General features: G+C 48.6%; 1 protein-coding gene across 1 annotated transcript in view; it reads right to left on the bottom strand.

Annotated features, from left to right (window-relative positions):
• acvr2aa (activin A receptor type 2Aa) overlaps positions 1-20,493 on the bottom strand; it is a 33,069-nt gene that overhangs the window by 4,503 nt on the left and 8,073 nt on the right. The window contains exons 2-10 of the mRNA XM_083681608.1: positions 17,333-17,546; positions 15,101-15,210; positions 11,068-11,222; positions 4,151-4,294; positions 3,594-3,737; positions 2,709-2,854; positions 1,896-2,010; positions 1,488-1,626; positions 109-239 (exon numbers count right to left, since the gene is read on the bottom strand). Of these exons, the coding sequence (XP_083537734.1) occupies positions 109-239; positions 1,488-1,626; positions 1,896-2,010; positions 2,709-2,854; positions 3,594-3,737; positions 4,151-4,294; positions 11,068-11,222; positions 15,101-15,210; positions 17,333-17,546 (1,298 nt within the window). The remainder of the gene's footprint in view (positions 1-108; positions 240-1,487; positions 1,627-1,895; positions 2,011-2,708; positions 2,855-3,593; positions 3,738-4,150; positions 4,295-11,067; positions 11,223-15,100; positions 15,211-17,332; positions 17,547-20,493) is intronic.

Raw genomic sequence — 20,493 nt, forward strand, 5'->3', positions numbered from 1 at the left:
GCGTACACATGCCTGTGTGCGTTCTGTGTGTGTGTGTGTGCGTGCACATGCCTGTGTGTGTTCTGTGTTCTATGTGTGTGTGTGTGTGTGTGAGACTAGGTCACTCACCGGGTGTTTCTGCCAGCACTCCCTGAGCGTGGGCCTCATCTTTTTGTGGACCACCACGTCCTGCATGTCCTCTAGAGACGGGTGCTGACCGACCTCCTCCTCGAAGGGCAGCATGTACTCATCCACCGGGCCTGGATAGGGACGGACGACGCGCCGCAACACATTAGGAGGACAAGAACAATAAAACATCATAACACCCTGTTATACGCACTAACCCCCACACAACACTGGCCAATGTGTACGACCCCCATTCCCTTCATGTTGGTTCACTGAATCCAATCAATATGACGAACGCTTTTGAGTTCATAGAGGACGGCTTTCAGACCAAATACATGATATAGAGGAGTCAGACAGTGGTCACTACGGTAGAATTGTCCTCTGAATGCATTTCAAAGCTGCTGGGTCTTTTTTTTTTTGGTCTCTTATCACTTCTGAGCCAGCGAGCAGCAACCACTCTCACACCCCCCCCCCCCCCCTCACCCCACCCGCCCTCCCACAGATCACTACAGAGGTCACATCTGGCGTTCTGCATGATGACCCCCGACACAACAACGGTTGTCCCCAGGCCAATTCGGCTTCATGGTACCAGACAGTCATAATTTATAACCCCAACCGTGGTCACAGAGGGGTGGTGGCCTGTGACCAGGACATACCAGCTTCTATGACAGATGTGTGTACGCATGTTAAGATTCCAGCCTACCACTAACACGCCTGATTCAACTGCTGGGCCAGGACGACAGCGTACACGTACACATCAGCCCTCGAGGAAATGAGATTGAGACCACAGCTACAGGAGCTTGTATGACCTGGTCACAGGCCACCACCTCTCTGTGATCAGGACAGGGTGCCTGGTATAAATCATTACTGTCTGGTTCCATGGAGCAGTATATTGACCTGGCTTTGTGCTGTTGAGCCACTGATGAGCCCATCCTCCGATTTCTACCTCCCCCAGCCTTCCCTGGTCATCATGCATGACAGAGACCACTGTTCTAGGGTCTGGCTGGGTTAGGGAGTGAGAACTGAGAACCTCCACTGTTTTTTGCAGGTTATTTTTTGGAGTGTGGGGGGGGGGGGCAGTCCCACTCTTATATTTGTATTTTATTGGACAGAGACAGTGAAGAAAGACAGGAAAGTAAGGAGGAGAGGGTATGTCAGCAGGGCATGGGCCGGATTCTAACCCATGCCGACATGGGCATATGTGTGCACTGTAGGCCATGGTGCTAGACCGCTGGACCACCCCAGTCCACCCTTTGCTCATATTTTTTTAATTGAATGGAACGAATGGAATTGCCCTTGGTGGGAAGGAGAGTGAGAAAGGAGACACTGTGTGATCCTGGTTACCGCCTTGGCGGTCAGAGGGGCGGGGCCTGGGCTCTTACCGTCGGCAGCCTTGCAGCGTGCAGCTAACTCCCACAGCACCAGCCCCAGGGCGTACATGTCTATCCTCAGGAACGAGTCTCTCTGGAAGTTGATCGCCCCCTCCAGGACCTCTGGGGCCATGTACCTCCGAGTGCCCACCTGGAACAAACACACCCAACTCAATTTCCATAAGCCGACCGTTTTTGACCGTTAACATGCAAATGTAGTTGAGGATCTCCAACTGGCCTAAGGCAGTACAGAGTTACGCTTATGACAAACAGGTTAATATGTCAATATATACAATATACGCGTCAATATGTATTTGTGAGATTAGTGCTGACTTTTAGCCAAATATTTCAAACGCTTGAATATTCAACATTTTGACAAAACACTCCACAGTCGAGCTGTCCCAGACACCTGTCCCTTACCTGTCCGTGTGTGTCACCAGCTGACTTCCCTGCCTCAAACCTCAGGGCCAGGCCAAAGTCAGCGATGCAGGCCGTCAGGTTGGACTTGATAAGGATGTTCTTACTCTTGATGTCCCTGTGGAGGAAGGACAACAGCAACACACGCATGAGAAAACACCCTGGAAGGGGGGGAACATCACAAATCATTTACCTTCTAAAAACATTTTGGAATTGTTCTTCTGACAGTTGAGATCAATGTTGCGAGTGTAGGTGGGGGTCGAAGGAGAAGCCCTGGCCTGTAAGCCTTAATGCACTTGCGTTGGTCTGAAAGGACTGGAGTTGATTTGGGATGGAGCGGTAATAATAATAATAATAATAATAATAATAATAATAATAATAATAATAATAATAAATAATAATACATTTATTTATAGAGCACATTGTCGTACAGAGACTGCAGCTCAAAGTGCTGTACATAAAAAAGTCAGAGAAACAATAGTACAATAGAAGAAAAGTGAAATAGGAAAACAATAAATAAACAGCAGTAGCCTACATGTTAACATGATACAAGCAATGGTAATAGATAATTAAAGCACTATTCAAGTAAAACCCGAGCAATACGGACCAATAGTGAAATAGAAAGCCGTAGATCATAAAATTCAGTTCCGTTCTATTCGATTCACATTGACTGGTATAGGCCTTAATCACTGTTACAGTCTAAACCGGTTTCATAATGCCGCAATATGAAAGACAATAAGTGATGGTAGTAGAAAAGGGGGCATTAAGAAAGTCACGGTAGAGAGACAGGTGAGCGGACGGAGGGACCTCTCTCACCTGTGGGCGATGGCAGGCTTGTGGCCATCCTTCAGGCCAGGGATGTCCTCGTGGAGGTAAGCCAGGCCGCGGGCCATAGTCTGAGCTATGAGGCACAGATCGTTCCACGACAATACGTTGGCCTTCAGGTAGTCTGTCAATGAGCCCTGGAAAACAAATACGGATTCTCTTAATCCGTAGTCTGCCACCTCAGTCAACAAGCCCTGGAGCCGTGCAATGCGTCAATCCAGTGAATAAGATAACTTCAGTTCATTAGGTTCCCCTTTAGCTGTTGCCACTGCAGCTACTCATCCTGGGGTCCACGCACGACACACAATAAATGATTCAGTACAGAACAGTTATAGACAGGAGTTACACAAAGACAATACTACACGAAATAACAATAAAAAGGAGAGTCAAACCGCTGTCAAGACAATCAAAGTCAACGTGAGGCACAGTGACATACTGTAATACCAACTGAGTTAGCTACTTCTAACCAGTAGGGGGCAGATTTACCCAACATAGAGAAAGAGGTAGCTTTGCACTTATGAAGAGTTGTATAACAAGGAAAACATCGAATCTAGGTCTAGGTAATCTTATTAGTGACTAATAAGAGGCAGTATGACCACTGACCTAGTAAAAACAAGGAAAGGAATGATGAAGGATGCGATATCAGCATTGGAACATAGATAACATTGACGTGAATGAGACAACATTGAGTCAACAGAATGACATAGCTTATAAATCTACATTGACACAAATCAGGTCTGAATCACCACTATTACGTTTACAGTCTTCAGGCCGTAAACGACTATTGGGAAAACTCTCCTGTGACATGAGTCAGTTTAAGTCTTCCGTTGTGTTTGTAATGAGGTCCTGTGGCCACCAGGGGGGAGTGTGTTTTACCTTCTCGTGGTAGGCTGTGATCAACCAAAGCTCTATGTCCATGTTCGTGCCCCTCTTCTCCGCACCGAGGAAGTGGAGCAGGTTTTCGTGTCTCATCCCACTCACGTTGTAGATCTCATACTCGTTCTGCCATGACTGCTTATCCTGAGGACCAAACGCAGACAGAAAACCATTCACAAACCATATCAGATGTGTAACAATGGAGAGATGCTACTCAGTAAATTAGCAGCCAAGTCATTTGTGGGGGAAAGAACGCCTAAAACCCAACGTGGCGTCGTGATGGTGGCTGTATAAAAGCTAAAAAAGGTGAATAAGAACATTTCAGAACCGCCCCCAAACGGTTAAAACAGTATCTGCTTTGTCTTTGAGTGTGCTGTCATGTCGGCCCGTGCTCAGTGGTCAATTGAGGCCAGGAGAGGCTTAGTGATTGGCCTAAGCTAAGGGCCTGGTCAGCCCTGAAGGATTAGGCCTGGAGCTTTAAGACTGACGCTCTCCTTAAAGAAGCAGGGAAAGCCTGCCTCCGCTCCGTGCTGCTGGCCTTGTTCACTATACACTACCTGAATGGGAAATATTTTGACAGCCACGTAATCGTTGAGCAGCTGAGCCTTCCACACACAGCCAAAGCGCCCCCTGGCTTTGATCTCCAGCAACTGCAATGGCTTCTGTCCCAGGATGGGGGAGGGAGGCATGGGCCCCGGATCCTGGAAGAAGAGAGAGAGGGAAAAAAAAAAAAAATCAACGTCAAGCACATTATTTTTGCAATCTGAGTGACACAGAGACCTTACATCAACTGTGACGCAATGGACATAGGTCTACTGCAATGAGAGAAACGCCAAGCAACAGTAAGGATCCAAAATGGCCACCCAGTTGCAGGGCCAGAGCCTCAAGTTGGGAAAAAGGGAAACTTCTGAGCAGCTGCTGGGCCTGGGCGCTATGAAGATTTGACAGAAGGGGCTTACAGGGGCTAGGGAAGTCCTGAGCTGGTTAAACTTAATCACCAACCCCTGTCTCTGGACTACTGGATGGATGAGGCCTGATTGACCTAGTTTGAGTGACAGGGGATGTAACTGCAGCCCATAAGTTATACAACAGCGATGCTCATCCTTTGTCTTCAGGGAATATACAGTCCAGGTGCTTTCCCAGCTCTCTTTGAAAGCTTCCAGAGTGGTGGGTGGGCGGGCAGGCGGGCGGGCGGGTGGGCGGCTGCATTGTTTCCATTAAGGAAATAGGGGTAAACTGTCCTTTCTTTCGGACTGGGATTCTGGGCCTTCATGTTTGACTTTTGACTGCACTATCGTACATGGAACCTGCCCTACTATCAAAGCTACATCCTGGTATTAAAGAGAGACCTTTCTTCTGATTGGATAAAGGAAGAGAACTACAAAGGCAGGATGATGATGCCGATGATGACAGACTGATAGAGTCGTCGTTCTCTGGAGGTCGTACCAACAGCTGACCTTTCCGGGCTGGGTCTACGGCCTGGGAGGGGTCTACTGTATGTCGGACCTGAACTGCCTTCCTGGCTGGAGACTCAGCTGTCCTATGGCTGTGTGGATGAGAGTGCCCTTGGCCTGCGCCTACCATAGAGCAGGAACCTTTTCTACCAGATACCCCTTTGTCAGCAAAAGCAATAAGCCGCTTCCTCTCTAAACTGTGTGTCTGTGCGTGCGTGTGTGTGTGTGTGCGTGCGTGCGCGTGTGTGTGTGTGTGTGTGTGTGTGTTATCGAAGCAGTTCATCTCTGCTGCCCAGGCCCAGACCTGGAGGGACCACAATGGCTCCAGGCTGCATGACAGCGCTCCAGAACCTTCCTCACTGGGGTTAATCAAAGGTCCCCCAGTGGCTGAGTGAAACAGCAAGGGGAAATGAGCATCTATAATATCCGAATGTTGCTCTTTCCCCCCCTCCCCCCCCATGGGGGTGTACACACAGAAGCCCACATGTACATGTAGCTATTGTATGTGTACAGCCACCACCAGGAGGAAATAGCCTCAGTGACAGATTGGTAGCAGAAAGAAGGAAAAGGGAAGAACGTGGGTGGGGGGGCATGAGGAAAGAGAAGGGAAAACAAGTAAGGCAGGGTAGGCAGGGTGACATGTATAAGCTCTACACGGCCTGGGCTAAAGCATGCAGCCCGGACCAGACCCCAACCCTGCCCTAGACACACCCAGAACCTCCAGCAGCACAGCGTTCAAGGTCATGTTTACGTTTCCATTCTAAAGGATGTCAATCATTGAACGCTCGTAAAAAAAATGAACACAAATGCTGTTTTTTTATGGTACAGTTGTCCCTGTAGGCTAGAACAGGGCAGGACGGACGGAGGGGCCTTGCATTCATCACAGTTATGAGGCACTCTTTTGTCCTCAAACAGGAGAATCAATAATGTTGTTTACGGGCTATTTAGAATGGTTACCCTTGTACGGACTAAACTATAAAACAGGCTGTAGGACTTTTCCTCCGGGTGGAAAATGGTGTGTGGGTGTGAGTGTGCGCGAGTGAATGTGCGCGTGTGTGTGTGTGTGTGAGTGAGTGAGCGAGTGTGTGTTCTTCAGTATCCTTCCAGCGTCACCCATCCGTCTCCTGACATTGACAGAGCCCATCATATCCATCATGGCACTATTGCTTTAGTTGCATTCATGGCATGCTCAGTCTTGCATTCCCATCACTGAGTCATTTCCTCGTCGGCCCATGCACATCAGTCCATGATTCAGGGCCCGCTGCTGAGGCCCAATCACGACAGTGGATTTAACATACAGGATCCGTGCACAACACAACCATCTAGAGAGCATCACAAAATGAAAACAACTCAAAGAGAAATGAACCGTGTCAGAGGTGAAAGGCTCAAGCTTGAGGGGATGTGGTGAAATCAATAGAGATGCAAAAGAATAAGAATAGATAATCAAGCCCAAAACAATTCAAACAGTCCTTTGTAAATATGAACCATTAGCTAAGTATCAGACGTGTCTTACCTCTATCATAATATGAAAGGCGTGCTAGTCGAGGGAAAAGGCATAAAAGAAACATTTCCAGCATGAGAGACATGGAGGCACAGAGAGAGAGAGAGAGAGAGAGAGAGAGAGAGAGAGAGAGAAAGAGAGAAAGAGAGAGGAAGGAAGAGGGAGAGAGAGAGAGAAAGAGAGAAAGAGAGAGGAAGGAAGAGGGAGAGGGAGTGTGAGAGAGAGAGAGAGAGAGAGAGAGAGAGAGGGGGGGGAAACAAATAACAACCCTAATGACCTGTGGCCAGAGGAGGATATTCTTAAGCTGCTCCTGCCCTGACCTCGGATCAGAGCCAGAGGTATATCCACAGTTTGGGCTAACTATCTTATCCTCCATCTGGACACCAATAATTCCATGGCAATAACATTTCATTTGCGTTCTAAATCTAGAACGGAACCGTCACAGAGCCTCCGGTGCCAACACGGGGACCGTACGCATTCTACGTCTAAAACACACAAGGCACAGTATACCTACGGCTCCCGTTTGGCCTGGGAATCATAGATAATAATACATACGCCATTTAGCTGGCGCTTTTATCCAAAGCGACTTACATTGCAGTGAGCGCCTACATTTCAGTATATAGGGTCCCAGCGGGAATCGAACCCCCAACCTAAGCGCTGTTAGCGCCACGCTCTACCGACTGAGCCGCAGAGGACCACACTCAACCGTGGCTCCCCTGACCTCAGGTGGAGGCGGAGGCGGGGAAGAACACGAACAAGAGAGAGCGGGGGCCATTGTTACGCGGACCGACCCAACATCTGGGAATGAGCAGCCAGCCAACCGTGAGTTGCGCTCACCCGAAGCCAGGTTTTCAAGTCACGACAACATCTGAGAGAGTCCATTAGCTTGGCTGAGAAACGCTTGAGGCGCTCCAAAGCTACGCTACGCTACCTACCTACCTACAGTACCTACCTACCCCCCCCCCCCCCCCCCCCCCCGTTACTAAACAATCGCGCCGCAGCCCAGGCCAACTCGTTCTGACCTACCTCCACAATTCACATACATGTCAGAGGAGAAAACGCAGGCGGAGGGAGTGAGTAACAGTACTCAGGGGGTAAATCATACATAGCAACGGTGTGTGTCACATGGCAGTGTGTTTAGCGGGGGGGGGTAGGGGGGGCGGGGTGAGCTGCTGCTCACACCAAGCTTTTCAAACACAGATCTGCGTGCCTATTACAGTGTGTTCAGCCTGGGGATGCTATAAAAAAAAAAAAAAAAAAAAAAAAAAAAAAAAAAAAATGACAAGCTGACGGTAAGCATTTCAATCGCTGCCAACAACTCCCCCAGAATTTCGCAATGGCTGTTAGAGAGTGTGATTATGCTCCTGGTCCCTCTCCCTCTCCCTCCCCTGACGCACCGGCAGGCAGCACACTTTGTTCTGTAACTCGCAAACGCGTGCATGCATGCGCGCACACACACACGCGCGCGCGCGCACACACACACACACACACACACACACACACACACACACACACACACACACACACACACACACACACACACACACACACACACACACACACACACACACACACACACACACACACACACACACACACACACACACACACTACGTTGGAAGCAACGGTGCTGCTAAATGCTACTTTAATATGCAAATGAATGCACATGTGTGTGCGTGTGTGAGTGGGTGAGTGTTCGAACAAGCGTGTGTGTGAGTGTGCGAGCGTGTGTATGTGTGTGCACGCACATGCAAGAAGGAGCATGTATTGTACAAGAAGGATATTCCGTGTGAGTGTATGAGACAGAGAGAGAGAGAGAGAGAACAAAAGACTTGCCTATTCACTTCTTGAAGGCTAAAATTAAATTCAAGCTAAAACACCTGCGCCTCCAAAATACGGCTGACCAAGGACTTAAAATGGGGCCTCAGGTGGCAGTAAGCAAAATACTGAAAGACTGGCACACTTTGTCTTGTTTTACTATGTCGCCTCAGAAAGACATCGGTAGGGGGAACGGATTAAGCGGGAACGCACTAAGGCTAGGAGAGGAGAGGAGAGGAGAGGAGAGGAGAGGGACATTAAGCAGGGTTAAAAGGCTATTCTATGCTTGCTTTCTCTCCCTCCCACCCTCCCTCCCTCCCCCTCCCCCCTCCCTTCCTTCCTTCAGTTGAAGGACATGCTTACTCAGAGGGTGCCTTTAGGAGGTTGATGAATAATGAACAACCTCTTCCCTCCCTCTCGGATCACATTGCACTCTGGGAATGGAGGTCGGGGAGGGTGAGCCCTGGCCAAACAGCATACTCTCCGAGTGACCAATCAGGGTCTTATTCAGTCCTTATTCAGAATATATGTGTGTGTGTGCGAGTGTGTGTGAGTGTGTGCGTGCGAGTGTGTGTGTGTGTGTGTGTGCGTGCGATGCAGATATTTTCATCTTTACCCTGAATGTCCTTTGACACGGTAGGCTCTGTGGCACGGACGCGGGAGCCGCCTCTATGATAACGTACGGTCATACAAGCTGCACACGGCGCACGCAAACCTGGACTGAACGGATACCGCTCCATGTAGAGCACATATCCAGTAGCATGACTCCTGCGGGGCTGCTCCGTAAATCAGGCCGGTTAGGATGGCACAGCAGATAGCAGAGAGCTGCATAGGGGGTGGGCATTAACGAAAACATAGCTTGTTATTGATCGAACCCTGTCATGCCTCATTGACCTGCGTGCAGCCTGCCTTTTTATAGCTATGAAGGTGGGGGAGGGGGAGAGATGGAGAGATGGAGGGAGGGAGGGAGGGAGCAGAGGAGAGCGGGCGGGCGAGCGAGCGAGGGAGGGAGAAAAAAGAAAAAAGGGAGAGAGCAGCATGCATTATTAATCCGCCCCCTCCCCCTCTCTGAACGCTTTCCTGTGCTCAGTGTTCTGTGGTGCGGGTGATGATGAGTGGGCGAGGACCACACACACATACATGCACGCACGCTCACACACACACACACAACACACAGCACACAACACACACACTTCAGCGCCTCCCTGCAAGCCCGCCTCTCATGATAACCAGGTACTTCCATAGGACGCCCATACCGAGTGAGGACCACACATCCAAGGTCTAAACGCCCCCCTCTTTTTTCTTTTTCTTTTTTTTTTTGGGGATCAGGCACATGTCCGCTGCTCAAAGCAAGGACCTCATGTACAGCACGGTTATTTGTGCCTTCGGACTGTTAGGAGACCTGTGCAGTCAGCTGACGTTGCTCCTAACGGCGGCCCTGACGCTGCGACAGAGAAGCGGCTTTTCGTCGTGTGACGTGATAAAAACACCTCCGATAAAACCGCCTCGGAGGGGGGCGTCGACACGCCCTCCGACGTCACAGGCACACGGAGATGCCTTGAGACTATGGCACAGCTGGGGTACATCCTCGGCGGACAACAAAGACGGACTGCTAGCCACAACACTGACTGGAGATATAAATAGTCCAAATCAAGAGGATCTGAGAGGGGGGGAAACTAACAAAGAGCAGTGTTGTGTAGCCTACATGCAGTAGGACTAGAATACAGTCGGTCTAATACGCCTGCCTCCTCAAACCAATGGGGTAGGATGAGACGGCAACCTCACGCTTTTATTCGACCCATTAGCCTACGTTTGTAGGGACACCGTTGCTCAATTACTCCGACATCCCGAGTCCCTACCCTATTTTTTTTTTTGCGTCTTTTCTGTTCAATGCTTTGAAACCAATTATCAGTAACGGACATCTGAGGCGAGGGAAGAAAGCGCAAAGCAGTTGACTGTTCTTAGAATTCACTTTTCAGGGTGTCTGTCTGTCTGTATCTCATAAATTGCCGCTTGCCAAAAATGCGGGGCCTAACTTAGCTCTGGACGGCGCAGGACAGGCCTTCATGGAGATTTCATGGGCTAGTTTAGTGAGTGTTCATCTCTCAGACATGGGGGGGGGGGGGATGCATGTGTGTGACACTGGCACATTGGCTCAGTAAAGACACTGTCACGTCACATCAAACAGATGTGTCGCTTGAGGGGGGGGGGTAAATTCTCTGGTATTTCTGAAATTCTCCAAAAAGAGGATGTGGTGGCTGAGAAGAGGAAACGAGAGTGCACACCGTTTCTGTGGTACTGCACCCCGCAAACTACGCTCCTCTGACCAATCACAATCTACCAAAGCTCAAGATCGCCGGCGTAACCCATCCATGGCGACCTGAAGTGCCACGCGGTAAAGTAAAAGTCACGTCTTCCCTGATCGATACCTCACAGCAACATCTTGACTTTATCCGTTTCCGAGGAAAAAACAAGTCCTGACCCCCCGAGGCAAAGAGACGGACATCCCGACATCTCTGCCGACATCCGTTGTGTGAAGGCCTAGACCACCCAACTCAACGCCACAGCACGTAGAGAACGCCATGTAAAATGACAACAACAACAACATCAATATCATCCCCATATCACATTTTCACTGTTTTCATATCATACACGGGGAGGGGAGGGGAGGGGGGGGGGGGGCAGCTGTGTTTTCTCTTACCTGCGTGGGCACCAGGACAGGCGGGTAGGCCAGCTTGTGGTGGCGGTACATCCAGAAGGAGAAGAGGATGATGGCGGTGATGCCCATGATGGGCACCAACGAGTACATCAGCGTGGTGAAGAGCGGGGGCTTCGGAGGAACCGGGTTGGAGGTCGCTGAGGAGGAGGCGGAGGAGAAAGACGGGAAGAGAAGGACGTACAATTAGATTTGGAGCAGATCATCGAAAAACAAAAATGGCTATTGCAGATGGGGGGCGATACACAAATCGAGGAGAGAGAGAGAGAGCTGAAAGAGGGTTTTTTTTTTGTGTGTGGCGCTACCGTCTGGTTACGACTTCGCCCGGAACGTGAACGCCGGGCCTTTAAACGTTGCAACCGTCACTGTAAATGCAGAGGCTGATGTACGCTGGGCCAACTCCGGCTGAGGCTCACATCACATCTCGAAAATAAAATACCTCTCCAGCTCGCTCTGGGAACCTGCCAAATCTGGGCTTAGTGTTACTGAGTGTGATGGTTAAATCAAGGGGATCTCTCACTCCCACACGACACTCCTGCACACAGTGAAACACACACGCCGGGGATGAATCCTAAAAACGGAGCATTTCACAACCATAACTCAGAGAGAGAGAGAGAGAGAGAGAGAGAGAGAGGGAGAGGGAGAGGGGGGGGGGGGGAGGGTGGAGTTAAGTGTGTGAGAAAGAGAGAGGGAAAGATTTGAGATTGTGCCTTGTTGCCAAAGCAGTGGCCACCCTCAACAATCGCACACGCACCCGTGTCGCCGCTGCGGCGGATTTCCCTTCCCTCGCCTGCCAGCGTCACATCGAATGTGTGTGTGTGTGTGTGTGTGTGTGTGTGTGTGTGAATGTGGGAGTGTGTGTATGCCGCTCTCTCTCGCTCTCTGTGTGTGGGGGGGGCGACCTCAGCTGAACTGGCATTAGGTAGCAACTTGTGTGGTTCAAAGGGGGCACTGTTCGTGATGCTGCCACACCACACAACCCAACCCCCCCACCCCCCTCTCTTCCCCGCCTCCACTCCAGCCCAGTGCTCCATTTTAGCTGCAGGCGGGATAAGAACCCGGATTAGCCTCTTTGAGCTGAAAAACACAGCAGGAACACCCCTCCCTTTGCCTGCTGCATGCTCTCTGCTTCCCCGCCCCCACCTTCGCCCTCACCCTCACCCCACCCCTTGGCCCCAGGGCATTAGGATCACCAGACGGCACACACCACTCAGGCACAGAGCTGCTCTGGTCAGCAGGTCACGCTCTCCTCCACTTTCTTCCTTCTCCTCCTTCCCTTCCCATGCCTCTCCACCTCACCCTTCTCCTCCCTTCCCCTCTCTCCCTTCTCCTCCTCCCTTCTACTTCTCCCCTCCCCTCCTCTCCTCTCCTCTCCTCTCTCCTGGTCCCCAGATAGGTCCTGTTGCTAGGTTTAAAAAAGCAGCTGTGTGCTGCCCGCCTGCCTGCCTGCCTCGGTCGCTCGATAGTCAGGCAGAGGGGCACTGAGCGTTTCATTCCAAATATCCAGGGCATTCCACATCTAGTTAGTCACTGCTGCCGCAAATACACGTTATGTTGCGTAAGCAGGGCCTGCTATAGAACCCCCCCCTTCCCCTAAGCTCTATCACACACCCTCTTGTGTATACCTTTTCCTGACTCAGAAGCAACAAATAACACAATCATGTGTCTTCTGAACTGCGTTGATAAGACTATTCCATTATTGTACTCAAACAATTGGGTTCCGAGAAAGAAGGGCAGGGCTATCAAACAATAACATTACTATTATTCCCGATAAAGCTCAGGCCCATTCAACATCTTTCATCGAGGATGTGTCACATTGTTTTTTTTTTGCAGAGGAAGAACGTGAGTTCCAGGACTTAAGGTCCATGGCAGGCAGGCAGGCAGGCAGGCAATGTTAGGGCCCCTTGGTTGACTGAGTCACTGCATTCCTCATTCTGCTAAGAGGATGTTTAACAGTGAGGCCTGTTAGCTCAATGGGGATAAGGAGGACAGATCAGCTGTAATCTGAAAGACACAGCAATCCCCTGGGCATGAGACAGGACACGCTATGGCACATGCCACCGCAGCTAGCAAGCCAGCCCTGGCCGGAATCGGAACACATATGAACAGAATCGGAACGTACAGGTGGAGCCAAATGTGGTGGGTGTGGCGATGCGGCCGTTGTACGTACTTCAATTGTGCCTCTTCGGAGGGTTGAAGTGAATTGAGGCGAAGCTAAAACTGACCTTGTGCACATTTAGTAAGCAGTTGCTAGATGGCGCTAGTAAGCCGCGCTCGGGCCTGTTTCTTAGAACTAACGCAACGATCGAGTTTGTATCCCACAGCCGACTGTACTTGTGTAAAATTAAGTTCCTATTTCAGCAGCCTGGGGCAACAGAAAATACATTTTATTTACTATTTTGGCAGTTAGTTTTTCTGTAATATTATACCAATAATAAAAGCTGCAAGCAGCGATTAATGGGGTCTGAGCCTCATGGCAAGGTCACAGGTCACAGGTCACAGGGTCAAACGGCTGTCTGAGAATGGTCAACGGAGAGCCTTGGACATGTCTACCAGGTTTATAGTGACAGCGTAGACCGTCTTTGATTTACCAGCTTTTATGTGATAGACCACGCCCGCAAGCCCGGCGTTATGGCCAACCATGACCATGTTTAAGATATTGGCTAGGACTGTACCCCAGGACATGACTACCACATTTCATGACATTTGGTGAACCACATTAAGAGACATCAAAATATGGCATTTATGGCGTCCCCTTTTGGTTGATTTGGTTGCATGTGGCTTTAAGGGTGTGACCCTGAGAGCCTAATGGACCTGTGTATCAAGTGTTATCATGATGGGACTATTTCTCTTTGACTTATAACCATGTATGTGAGAGGCCACGCACCCCTGGACAATTCATTGGTTAATAGCGGCCATGCCGTTTGTTCAAATGGTAAACAAAATGGATCCTTTCGGTAGGGCTCTGTGGGGGTCACGTAGAGACACTCAAAAGTGTACATTTCTGGCTTGAGAGCAAGCCGTCTTATCAAATTGGATTTTGAACTGAATTTGAAATCTGAGTTACATATTTACTCTGTACTAATCAATCATTCATTTTCCTTTTAGTATTTTGGATGGTATTATTTGAAAAAAATTATCATAGTTATCAGGGGATGTGTTTTTATTGATCCCCAAAGCTTTTCAGTTGTATATATTATAGCCTGCAGAATAATATCAACATCAACATGACAGCTTACTTTCACTGATCCAAAAAATCCTGAGCAAGAGGCAACTGATCAACCAAGGAAAACCGTACACTCGGACAACTAATTAAATCGACAGTAAAATCAAATGGTTTTGCCTGCTAAGTGCGAGCTGTATCGATTCACTGATCACTCTACGCGTGCTTAACGTTGTACTGTAAACACTTCAATCCATGCGCCTTCTGGTGGATGCAAACGGTAGTGCACCTTGGCGCGCTAGGCGGAAGGTTGAATAATCTCAAGTGTGTTCAGACTCCGCAGAGCGTCCCGGCTACATGAGTAGCACTGCAGCAGCGTGTGAGGTGGTCCACAGGAATTTCCAAGAAATCTGTGTCTCCATCAGTACAGTATCGGACTACGCAGAACAGTTATTATTTTGCAGAACAGTCTATTATTAGAACAGTCATTATGACATCAGGGTGTGTGATGTTATCCAATAAAGATAGTCAACTGTTGTTACTAATGTAATAAATGGTTATGTATTCATTTTTATTCCATAACGGCAGTCATGAGGACATGTTTCAAAAGGCCTCCTTGTGACTGCGGTTATGGCATAAAACAATAGACATACCCATATTGTTTTGGCGTTGGTTGGTCACGGTGATTGGTTACAGTCGGAGTACTCTGGGGCTACACTGAGTTTGTTTTCCTGTTTATAGTTGAGCAAGGCAGTTTTTTTCCATAACACCTAGGGAGCACACACATGTATACACACAGACACTCACAGCGCACACAAACACAGACACACACACACACACACACAGTGAACTTACTCTGAACTGCTTGTGTATCAGGGTTGTAGAAGAACTTCTCGTTGCACATGTTTCCTTCGCAGCAGCAGAAGAACACATCCGGCCCTTCCTTCTTCTCCACACATTCAGTACTGTAAAACAGGAGCAGGGGAAGATACCGTCACACGCAGCCCACCCAAACGTGCGTCTTGCCCACAAAATGAAAAGTTAAGACTTTGTTTTTTCTTTCTGAATTGTTGATATTCCGGGGCCGTGTTTGAATGTTTAATCTCATATTTGGATTTACTGTAGATCCATATACTATGTCTATCTATTCACTGCCGGCCTTGCTACCCCATCCCCCCGGCCGGCCTTGCTACGCAGCCCCCCAGCCCCCACCACCCCTCGCCCACCCAAGGTGTTGGTTCTGGAGCTGGGCCTGCTGTCACTCACAACAATGCAGCGAGACCATTGCCCCTGTGGCCCCACAGCAAAACAATGCAGCGAGACCATTGCCCCTGTGGCCCCACAGCAGAACCGGCCTTGGGTCTTTATAACTGTGCCAGAAAGAGGAAAACAGGTTGTTCTGTATCTTTCTATGACAGGGACGTGCAGAATTCACAGATCAAGTTCCAATAGTGCCATAGCTTACTTCTTTCCTGTACAAATCCATATTATTTAGTGTGTTTTACCATGTAACATTACAGGTCATTAAACGGTTTAATGACCTGTAATGTGCTTCCCCAAAAGGGAGAAATAGAGAGAAAGAATGAATACTACAATTGAATTGAGATACGTTACATTCTGGGGAGGTTAAACTACATCAAACCTGTAGCCAGAATATTTAACACAAGCTTATTAGACCGTGCGTAGTAACAACATGAGCAGTGTGTGTTGTTCACTGCTTGAAAAAGGAGAAGAAAAGTGCAAGTATGTTTGGCTGTTTACATGTTGGGCGCGCACACACACACACCACACACACACACCACACACACACACCACACACACACACCACACACACACACCACACACACACACACACACACACACACACACACACACACGCACACACACGCTTAGCTGCCTGGCTACCTGTTGCGTTGCGTTGAGGAATAACATGGCATCACGCCACACTTCAAAAGCAAATTGATCCGGTTACTGCAGGTGGGAGGTAAACGGGTTCAGCGACATGCTAAGACAAGAGCCGCCAGGTAACTGAGACGTTCCGGGCCCCGGCTCTCGCACGCTAGGGCTCGAACAGAGAATGTTTTCTGGCACCAAAGGCAGCGCTACTGCCTGACTGCCTGACTGACACACTGGATGGAAGGCAGAAGAGATAACATCGGATTTTTTGGGGGGGGAATGAAGGAGGAGGGAGCGAAGCTCGACAGCAAAACATGTTTACACAACTGTCGAGAGCTAAAGTGTTAAACTTCGTATCTGGTGACGTATGGCGATAGCTCCTCGGTAAGGATGGATAGCGGTTACTATTATTTGCGTTTGGCTCGCGGTCCATTCGCAATAAGGAAAAACTCTCGAGCTTGTTTAAAAGCCATCTCGGGTGTTGAATCACTTGAGACTAAGATCAACTGTTTATCTCAGTTCTGTAGCTGTTTGAACAAGTTGAGACTGCTGTTCCACACACACATTTCACTGCTGGCAAGAAACCACATTTTTCATGATTTTTCATGCTCTTCCCCTTCAGACCCATTTCACATTTAGGCTATATCAGCATGAAACGACCGAGGGCTCCCATCAGAGCGGAGATACTAGATTAAAGTCGTAGATAATATTCTGTATACAGAGATTAAGGATTACCGTTCACACTATACTGATATCTATGCCTTAGACATGGTACGGCACACAATGATACACATTATTAGATATGCTGTATTAAATAATATTGTATACTATGCTGATAACATTCATGACATGTCTGTCGCAATACTCAGTCACATACAAGTCATCCTCCAATGTCAGGAGGATGTACACAATACCTGTCAAACAACCCAAGTTCTCACTCAGTATCAGGGGAGGCCGGTTGGTGGTAGAAATCGGGCTCATTCCAATGTATGGAACGGAATGAGGAATGCTATCAAACGTGACTGATAGCATTCCTCATTCCCTTCCGTGCACTACAATGAGGCCGTCCTCTGATTTCTACCTCCACCAGTCTCCCCCGCTCAGTATACTGCTAACATTTAGTACCTGTCGCACCACAAATCCTAACTACACACAAATCCTTCAACACAGTAATCCTCCGGGACACAATACCTGTCGTAGCAGTTGACATCATCGAGCCAGCAGCCTTGCTTGACGATCTCTACCGTGCCCGATACGTTCCTCCAGGTGGCGAAGCAGTGCCGCCTCTTGTCCTTCTCCCCCAAACACGTCTCTGTGTTGTTGCGGTTGCCCCGGCTCTCCGAGCCAGGAGGGTTGTAGTTGTAGTGGACGCATTGCTGCGTCTCCGATCGGCCCAGGATGGCACCTGAGGAGCAAAGAGAGAGGGAGAGGAAAGGTTGAGGTCAGAAATGGTTCTGTGAGGTAAAAGAAAAAAACAAAAAACGGTATATTCGGCAGGCAGAGTATCACACAACTCTGGAATGTCATTACCTGTCAAAAAGGGGAATGGGGCAATGTTACAGTTTTTAGAACCTATTGAGCGCTTCAACGCAAAGTATATGAAATAGTCAAATGTACCAAAGAAGGCCTGAATCCTACAAACTGTATCAACAGACTTCTTCTGTGTGGTGGCCTTTTCCACTGTATCCTATAGCATGTTATGACATCATGGCATTCTGCCTACTACTCATATGCCCCATGATACTCATATGCCCAGTTGCTTTGATGTCACACGCTATGCCTCCATGTCGCTGCCCAGTGCGCAAGGAACTCGGCGCCACGGGGCTCTGTGGTGATCGCTAACAGAGGCATCACTCAGCAGAACTCAGCAGACACCAGTACTAGGGCTTTACTGTAACCCTGTAATTAACCAATGGTGACGAGTGCCTCTGGAGGGAGGGAGGGAGAGAGAGAGAGAGAGAGTGGCTTCAAATTATGTGTGGGAAAATCTCTGTCTTGTCATGATATGATTTGTTAGCGATTCTATTTGATGGGTCCAGGAGGGTAATGGGATAGCTTGTCCATTCAGTGCCGAGTCTCGTTTTCAGTGTAATCAGCGGGGGGGGGGGGGGGGAGGGGGGGCTGAAAGTCATTTACTGTACTGTATAACAGGACAATCATTTAGTCCTATCCCTTTTGCACAGAAAACGCCGCTAGTCTAAGACGCACCAACCGATATGAATAGAGAAACATTCCTATACTGTACATACAGTACTGGGGTCCTGTCCTACATCAAGCTACCTCATGCCATTCTGGCTCATGTGTTCTAGCGCACAAGGCTACTTACTTACATACATAGATACATTTCTGAAGTGCCAAGTGGAGGCATAACTAACCTTGCTGCATCTGCAGATCCAGAACACATTATATAAGTTAGCCAAACAACTGCCAATGATATAGGCCTACAGGTATCGTATGTGGGCGAGACCTGTAATGCACGGTGTGAGGTGCACATGCGGGGAATACAAACGTCATTCTAGGCCAAATTCTCCTATAGGATTTAGCAGTTAACCCGAAACTGCTTCCGTTTTTCCCTCCACAACAGAGGTGTAGGCCTACAGGTATCCCACATAGACCACCATAAGACAGGGATCATCAATGAGCCATGATGGCCAGGAGAACCGTGACTCAAAACCACAACAGCCTACCTGTGAGAACATCCCCACAAATCTATTCATCTACGGCTGCTAAGACGGAGGGCCTAGAAAGGCTTACATGAAACATATGCGGCCACATCGTGTCAAACAACCAAAAAGGCCAAACAAAATCATTTCTCTTTGAAGTGTAATCCTTGGCACTTCATCTTATCTAAACACAAAGACGTGAGGATGTTGAATCTAAAGCAGCAAACCATAGCCTGAGGGCGCCATATGGTTTAAGAAACAACAACAATAGGAGCTGGTTTTGTGGTTAACCCCAACCGAATCTCAAGTGGCAACGCTGACCGACAAAAAACAGGCTCATTCAGTCAAAGGGACGTGGTAGGTGTGGTTCGACAATGGTGACACTTTGCGGTGTGCAAAACCAGTGTGCAGTGAAAAGTAAACAAACACAGCAGCTACACCCACCCATGTTTTAGTGTGCAGGCATTGGCTCTACTGTAGGTCCCTCTCTTACTCACGGGACAGAACTAAGCCTAACAATTTAGACATACAATATTATTTAAAATACTATTCTGAGCAATTCTTGTCCTTGGGGGGGGGGGGGGGGGATCGTAGGGTAGGCAAACAACATTCTTAAAGGCTAGGAAAATTCATAATTGAAAAGTACAAAGAGAGGCCTATTTTCAGAGAGTGCGAGTGTGCGCAAGAGAGAGAGAGAGAAAGTAAGAGAGAGAGAGAGAGAGAAAGTAAGAGAGAGAGAGAGAGAGAGAGAAAGTAAGAGAGAGAGAGAGAGAGAGAGAGAGAGAAAGAGAGAGAGAGAGAGAAAGAGAAAGAGAGAGAGAGAGAGAAAGAGAAAGAGAGAAAGAGAGAGAAAGAGAGAGAAAGAGAGAGAAAGAGAGAGAAAGAGAGAGAGAGAGAGAAAGAGAAAGAGAGAGAACAACAGTCACCTGCCTCAGGTTAGCGTCAGGCTAAAAGATAAAAAGATCTTTTTATTCCACTCATGTCAAGCAGGGCTGTGGAGCAAAGACCTACAATGACGTTTGTGCTGACAATCAATTATGAGCGACACAAAGTGCCAGCTAAACATGGAACACTCCGAGCCCCAGGCCAGAGGTCTGGGAAACTGGTCACGCAGGTTGAGTGAAGAGACCGTTGGCGCCAAGGAACAAGAGGGAGGGGGGGTCAGTGGAGGCTTGACAATCACATAGCTGACATGTGCCGAACAAGCTGGACTGGACTGGTATTCAGACCCTGCTTGGAATTCACAGTGGTCACACTTGTACCATGTTTACCATCAATATGGCGCTAACAACCTGCTTGCTAATGAGCCTAACCCTGGGTTAAAAGGCTAACTGGGTCTGCACGGAGGCCATCTTAGCGTTATTACCTCAATTACCTTAAACGTTACTAGGCACACGATGAGAACATCACCCTCACAGATGCACCGTAGGATCTTATGTGCACTGAGATAACCCAGGAGAGACATTCCACATGCATTGGATGCATAAAATCCATTATCTATTGCTCATGGACCCAGTCCAACACAGCCCCTCATTCATATTCATTTAAGTGTAATGTAAACGTAGGCCCCGCTACCACAATAACAACATGATGACTCATTAAAAAAACAAACGGTGGCACTGGAGAAATCGGTGGAGGCATGGATGAAGGAAAAATCATTTTGGGGGGAATTAATTTGCTAATTGCCCC

The sequence above is a fragment of the Argentina silus genome, assembly GCF_951799395.1.
Source record: "Argentina silus genome assembly, chromosome: 12".
In the NCBI taxonomy this organism is placed as follows: domain Eukaryota; kingdom Metazoa; phylum Chordata; class Actinopteri; order Argentiniformes; family Argentinidae; genus Argentina; species Argentina silus.